Source organism: Falco biarmicus, chromosome 3 (assembly GCF_023638135.1).
Source record: "Falco biarmicus isolate bFalBia1 chromosome 3, bFalBia1.pri, whole genome shotgun sequence".
In the NCBI taxonomy this organism is placed as follows: Eukaryota; Metazoa; Chordata; class Aves; order Falconiformes; family Falconidae; genus Falco; species Falco biarmicus.
In genome coordinates this window covers 120,828,466-120,835,218 of record NC_079290.1, presented here as the reverse complement: position 1 = coordinate 120,835,218, position 6,753 = coordinate 120,828,466, and the positions used below count along the sequence as shown (strand labels likewise).

At 55.8% G+C, this 6,753-nt stretch overlaps 1 protein-coding gene across 1 annotated transcript; it reads left to right on the top strand.

Annotated features, from left to right (window-relative positions):
• The first annotated feature begins 878 nt into the window (after positions 1–878).
• Positions 879–6,530, top strand: EDN2 (endothelin 2). The gene is made up of 5 exons (XM_056333524.1): positions 879–1,060; positions 1,364–1,496; positions 2,647–2,766; positions 3,563–3,667; positions 4,415–6,530. The coding sequence occupies exons 1-5, from the start codon at positions 1,003–1,005 to the stop codon at positions 4,509–4,511; spliced, it is 513 nt and encodes a 170-aa protein (XP_056189499.1). The 5' UTR covers positions 879–1,002; the 3' UTR covers positions 4,512–6,530.
• Positions 6,531–6,753: the final 223 nt, after the last annotated feature.

The window sequence follows — 6,753 nt, the reverse complement described above, 5'->3', positions numbered from 1 at the left end:
TGCTTCTGCACAACACGCACCATGGGCAGGACCAGGCGGCTTTACCGGCCTCCTCGTGCCTGCCAGCAGGTCATTGCCCTATTTCACGTCGATCGTATCCTAAAAGTGTGCAGATGGCGTCGCGTATGCCATCATTAACGTCGAAGCAAAATTAGACAGCTCTCGGAGAGGATTAATGCAAGGGATGTTAACCGCTCAGCCTAGCAGAAGGCTTTAACCAGTGCAGTGAGCCACGCGTTGGGGCCAGTGACCGTGTCACCTGCCTTGAGCCCCACGGGGATCCCCCCGGCTCCCGCCGCTCCAGCTCGCCCGGGCCGCGCCGCGCGGGGGGAGGGGGGCGGCGCGGGGACCCTGCGCGGGGGCGCGCGCGGGGCCGGCATCACCCGCGCGTGGGGCGGCGGTTCCCCCGCGGCTCACGCTGCCCGCGCCCCGCCCGCCCCACCTGCCGGCGGCGGCTGCGAACTGCCTCCCGCCCCCCAGCCGCCGGCGGGCTGCGACCCCCGGCCCCGCCGCCCCACCCGAGACCCCCCCTCCACGGGACACCACTCGCGCACACGCTGCCCCCACTCCCCCCCCCTACACTGCACCCACTTTCTCCTCGCACCGTCCCCACGCCCCCTCCTCGCAGCGCGGGGGGGGACAGAAGGTTCCACGCGTGTTCGGCGCCGCCCGCGGGGCGGCGGGGCCGGCAGCGGGGGCAGCGCGGCGCGGGCAGGGCTCTGCCCAGGGGGTCCCCGCCGCCCCCACGCGTGTGCCCGCGCCCCGCTTGCTCCCCCGCGGCCGCCCCACGCGGCGGGGCGGAGCGGGGCCGTGACGCGGCGTGGCGGGGCTATAAAGCACCTGCCGGGCGCCCGCCGGCTCCAGACGCGGCGCGGCGGCTCAGGGCAGCGCGGCTCCCGGAGGAGCGGCAGGAGGAGCCGGCCCGGGGGGCAGAGAGAGAGAACCCCGGAGCGAGTCCCCGGAGCCCTGCGGCCGCCCCGGCCCCGCCGCCGGGCCGCGGCGATGCCCACCGCCTCCGCCGTGCTGCTGGCGCTCGCCCTCTGCGCCCTCCTGGGAGATGGTGAGCCCCGGCCGGAGGGGGCTCGCTGCCCCTGGGGTGCCCGCCCAGGCGGGGACACCTACCCGCGCCCCCTGAGCGGGGGGTGCTGGGGGGTGCCCGGCGGCTGGCTGCGGGGTGGGGGGTGTCGTTCCCGGGGCGGCCCCTGCAGCTGCCGGGGTTACGCGAGCCCCCGCGGAGCCCGCCCCGCTAAAGCCGCCTGTCCGCCGTCATCCTCAGCGGAGGTGCAGCTGCGCCATCACACGGACGGGCACGCCAGCGCCCCGCACCGAGCCTGCGGCTCATCCCTCCCTCCTTCTGCCGCAGGTACAGGCCACCCGCCACCCGAGTCCCACCTGGCCGCGCACCCCAGGACCAAGCGATGCTCCTGCAACAGCTGGCTAGATAAGGAGTGCATTTACTTCTGCCACCTGGATATCATCTGGGTCAACACACCTGGGTGAGCATGAGTGCTGCTTTCCGGCTGGGGGGTGGCCCTGCTGCTGACTTAGCCGTTGTACGTTCTGATCGAGGGTGGGGTTCGGTTAGGGGAAGGTGGGGAAGGGTCCCAGACCCGTGAGGCGCCTGCAGCACCTGCTCCAGAGAGCATTGCGAGTCCAGTCCTTTCCCGCAGCCAGAAAGGGATAAGCTGTGCTTCTGCACAGGGTTGCGGTGTAACCCCCGCGGAGCAGAGTGGAAACACAGGGCTCTGCTTCCTCATCGGCTTCTTCTGAGATTTGCACCTCTGTGTGCCCAAAGCAACACGGAGGCATTACAGCTGCAAGTTGGAAAGTTGCTCTGCCCGCTCATGAGCAGTAACCCCAAGTGCCGCCTGCCAGCGCAGCTACAGCCAGCGAAGCAGGGGTGGGCTGGCACTAAGGTCCTGCAGCTGCCAAGTCCTGCCCTCGAGAATGCTCGGGCAGCTTTCGGAGCAGTTTCAGACCAATGGCCATCACGCTGTAGGAAAACACATGTACTCAGGTGTGGTTATAATCGTGCTTGCTAACGTGCAATTACAACTCGCTGCTTGCTCAGAGAATAGTTGCAGCCACTGCCAATCCTAAACCCTCTGGGAGAGTAGATTGCAATCAAAGATGAAGCAGGGAATGTGCTAACAGATCTGAAAGCATGCCGTGATCAGAAGAACCTGTTACGGCCCCAAGACATCTTGATCTGTACTATGTCCTGTGTGTTAAAACCCACAGGGGGAGGGAAAGCCCTGACACCTCTGAGCTTGAGGGGCTGGCAGCTTCTGCTGGGGGCCTGGGCATCTGTGCTGCTCCTGTGCTGTGCCACGCAGGTGAGCTGCCAGCTTGCCTAGCCCATGTTGCGACCCTTGCACGGGCGCTCGGGCTGTTGCAAGGAGAGAAAATTCCACTGGCGACCCAGCACATACTGGCAATCTCCCTGGGAGGGGTGGGGTGGGGAAAACAGCAGGTAGGAGAGGAGATGAAGTTTAAAGGCTTAGATGTATCAGCGACCTTTTCACCTTATGTCTATAGATGCATCTTTTATTATCCCGGCACTGGCTTGTCTGCCTCAGGATGGTGTTATAAACATGTTGGCTAATAAAAAGTTGGTTACATAGCTGATTTCTTTTGTTTTAACAGACACACCGCTCCCTATGGCTTGGGAAGCCCACCAAGGCGGCGCAAGAGATCACTCAGCAGGTGCGAGTGCTCGCACTCCAGGGACAGCATCTGTGCCACCTTCTGCCAGGTGAAGCCTGGGTAAGTCACGGGGGTCCTGGGGATGTCCCTGGGGGCTGCTCGGTGAGGGTGCAGGCAGGCAGGCAGAGCTTCGGAGCTGCAGTAACTCTGCAAGCCTCCGTGGGGACAGCTGCGCAGCTCTTTGCAAACAGCTGGAACTTGTCTAGTGGCTTCCATACCCCTCCCAAGAGGCCCTGGCGAAGCGTCAATAGGTGGTTTTGTTGTAGAATAGTCTCTTTACTAGCTGATAAGAAGCAATGTTACCTCCATTCCTCCTGCTGCCAGGAGGCTGAGGGAGTGCTGAGTGCACTGGTGGGAAGGGAGTTGCTGGCAGCATGCTGGAAGAGGGGCAAGCACAGGACGTGAACCTTTGGGACACCAGTGTCTCCTGCACGGCTCAGGTGGGAGAGGCTGCAGGAGAGTAGGATTGCTGTGAGCTGGGACTTGGAAGTCGGATATCTTCCATAGCCAGCTTGTTTTATAGTGCGTATGGGCCCTCCGTTGTCTCACTTCAGCCAGCGGCACAGAGGCGTGCTTACACTGCAGGGAGTTGGGGACCTGTCATTCATTTCATAGCAAAGCTATAGTTAAAATCCCCAATCATTAAATGTGACGGTGAATAGAGAGAGGTCTGGCAGAAGAGGATAGTGTAAGAATGAGCTATGAATAGCTCTCAAATAACTGCAATTAACTCTTCAAAAACATGCATTCAACTGTCTTAGTCTGTCATGGGTGATGTTAAAGCGACACTCCTCTGGTACTTACCATAGCACACGGCTGGATGTCAGTGGTTCATGCATCTCCTCTTGCTCATTAGGTACCTCCAGAGTCTGAAGCTCCCAGCGAGCTCTGGAGCACCAGCGAAGTCCCCACAGAGTGGTGGCATGAGGCCTTCCCATCATGGCCTGCTGAGAGCTCTCAGGTGAGCATGCCACTGAAACCCACTCTGAACGTCCCTCCTGAGCACTTCAAAATCTGCAGTTGTGACCCCAGACTGCAGTAACCTTCCCCCTCTTGTCTCCCTTTAAGTGAGTACACTTGCCTGTTTCTGCTCTCCATGGAATTGAAGGCTAGCACCTGAGGGAGCCAGTGTTGCTTGTGTCCTTCCAAAACTAGAGGAATATTACATAAAATGTAATTCTTGATTGGAGTGGGACATTGCTGTGATATGGGACAGGCAAATGGGTGATAGACACAAAGTGGGGGAGGGATGGCATCAGTCACGCAGGAAAAAAGTTCATTGGGCAGCAACTTTGGATGGAAGGAAATAAGCTTTTCTCACATCACGTCAGCGAGCTGCAGAACTCACTGCTGGGAGAAACTGTGGACTCCAGGAATGTAAATGAATTAAAGGGAGTTGGCAAACTGAAGGAGGGTTGGTCTGTTGGTGGCAGTTAAATTGGATGCAGTGGGAACACTTTCTGAAAGGCAGATCTGGGGAAGCATCGCTTGGGTCATGCCCTGCTGCAGGACTCCTTGAATCCGCTGCCACTGGCCGCTGGTGGATCCTCATTGTGGCTTAATATGTCTGCGAGTAGAAATTCCCCCTTTTCCTTCCCCCATCTTCTGCCTCTTGGTGAGGGGTAGATAAATATCATAAAGAGGGGCAGTTGCTGAGCAGTTAGAAAAATGGACGGGAGAATGAACATCACATCTCTTCTTTTTACAGGGATCTTGCTGCCTCCAGCCTGTGGTTCGGCAAGCACCAGCACCATTCTCAGAGGGACGCACAGCCAATGGTTTTGCCGTGGAAGAAGAAGAGATAAGAATCAGGTGCATATCAAGTTCACCAGAAGAATCTGGAGTCCTGTGGGTGCCACTAACTCCGCTGTCGGTAGTTAGAGCTGAAGGAAAGGCCATGAGTGGAAGGGGGAAGAAGTGGAAGCCTCCATGCTCCTGTTGTGTGAACCAGTACTGCATGCGCTCCAGAGAGTGTTGTAAAGGGAAAACTGCCTCTATACAGTCATAGATGTGTTGTGGAGCTGAATTGTGCCTTTTTGGATCGGGCAGGGGTCTTGCTGGAGGAGTACTAGCTTAACTCTGCGCTGGAGTCCCAGGCAGAGGGTCAGCCGGCGCTGGGCCGTTGAATCACTCACAAAGCAGGCAGCTCAGTGCAGCCCCAGGCTGGGTGCTGAGCGCTGGTTCCAGCGTGGCCCCATTCAGTGGTGGTTTGGCTGGTCTTTGTAGATGGGGATCGACCACCTCCAGCGTGAGCCTACCTTTGCACTTTTTTCTCTTACTTGTCAGAGAGTATGATATGCGTATGAATGAGACTCCCACGGTAAAGCAGCTCCCAACTTTTATTAAAGAATATGTATCATCTAGAAGCCTGAAAGCCAGCTGAGCAGTCAGGGGCATTCTTTGGCTGAGAAGGTCACTGAAGGGCCATCCGTAAGTGGCTCTTGTTTAGGTGGAGGATAGCTTGCTTACACTGGAGCTTGCACCAGATCCAAGCTGGGCTCCTGCCATCAGACACAGCAGCAGTGGGGAGGGGAGGCTGAAGTGGGGCTATATCTCTGCAGGACCCCCATGCGTGCAGCCCCCTGTAGCCTGGGGGAGGGAGCCCTGCTGGGTACAAGGCAGAGCTGAGCTGCTAGCTTGGATGAGTGCAGTGTTGTGAATCTGTCTCATCTTGGACATACCCTTAGCAGGGTAGTGTTCTTCCAGCTCTTAACCTAACACCCCAGCTTTCTTTCAGCTCTACCTGAAAAGAAAGGCTAGGGGCAGAGAAAATGGGTGGTGGGAGAATAGCCTGCAAAGGCTTGCTTGCTGCTTCGCTTAGGTCAGGTTTTTGATTCGGGCTCTATATAATAGATGACCGGTATATGGATAGTGTGCCACTGCGAGAGGTGTAACCTAAATGAAGAACACATTAGGCCAGGGGCAGCCAGGTGGGACTGGCACAGAGGGAAGATTTGGGAGGAGGAGAGCACCATGCTGCCTGTGCAGCTTTAGGAGAAAGGCTCAGATTTAAACTCATGACAGAATCCCGGCTGCTTCCCCAGCCGTGGAGCAGCACGGTAGTGCTGGCCCAGAGGAGAGGAGGAATAATTTGGAAAAATCACTGAGCCCAGAACCTAGAAACCAATCTTGCAGGCAAACACAATCTCAAGGCTCTGGAGCTGTATCACAAGTGCACTTTTGTTTGCCTGGGCAGATTAACTTCTTTTATAAATCGTGGCTGCAGCTGTCATCTGGTTAGCGCGGATAAATAATTGCTCTTCTGGAACCACTGTTGGGTCCCCCTCGCTGCCCAACCCAGTATTACACGTGAGCGTTTAAAAAGGATGCTTGAAGGTGGTGGTGGACCAAAATCTGTGGCTGTTGCAAGTGTAGTCCCATTGGACATACAAAATACTTCCCTGATTTTGCTTTAAGCCCGGGGGGTGGGGTGCGGAGCAGAATGAGACCAACTGATTGTATCATAAATGAAACAGCAAACAAATCATTTGGTCCCCAAAGCTGCAGAGAATCATTTTATATTTGGCCTTCTGAAGGTTTGAGTCATTCTAAAAAAAAAAAAAAAATAAAAAAAATCCTTGAAAGGGTTTGTTCCAGAGGAAATTTTGCACATGGTTTAATGTGAGCCTAGTAATTTAAAATAAAACTACTGCTGTAAAATACTATGTATATCTCCTTGTGTGTATAATGTCTCATCTTTAAGTGACTTATTGCACACATGCCATATGTAGCATTCAGAAATCTGTGTATTTATTTAAATATATTGATTTTTTTAGACAGTAACTTGCAAAATCTAATTTGTAATAAATAATGACAAAAGTCAATACCATTTTTCTGTCTTATTTGATGGCTGGGTGGTGGTGGATAAAGGGAAAGAAATCCAGATGGCCAAAAGCACCATGAGGGTGGGTGGGGATGTGGAGGCTGTGTAGTCTTGTGAATGGTCCTGAGCAAATTTCAGTTTAAAGTGAATCCATCCAGCTGACTTAAATGTTCTTTCACTTAAAATAAATACCCTGTTCCTTTCTAGATGCCAGTGGGAACATA

What these genes read in the sequence shown, in the direction of transcription:
- EDN2 (XM_056333524.1), top strand. Translation starts at nt 1,003, where the DNA reads ATGCCCACCGCCTCCGCCGTGCTGCTGGCGCTCGCCCTCTGCGCCCTC. An exon ending in CTGCGCCCTCCTGGGAGATG is followed by an intron (nt 1,061 to 1,363) that starts GTGAGCCCCGGC and finishes CTTCTGCCGCAG; the next exon opens with GTACAGGCCACCCGCCACCC. An exon ending in ATCTGGGTCAACACACCTGG is followed by an intron (nt 1,497 to 2,646) that starts GTGAGCATGAGT and finishes TTGTTTTAACAG; the next exon opens with ACACACCGCTCCCTATGGCT.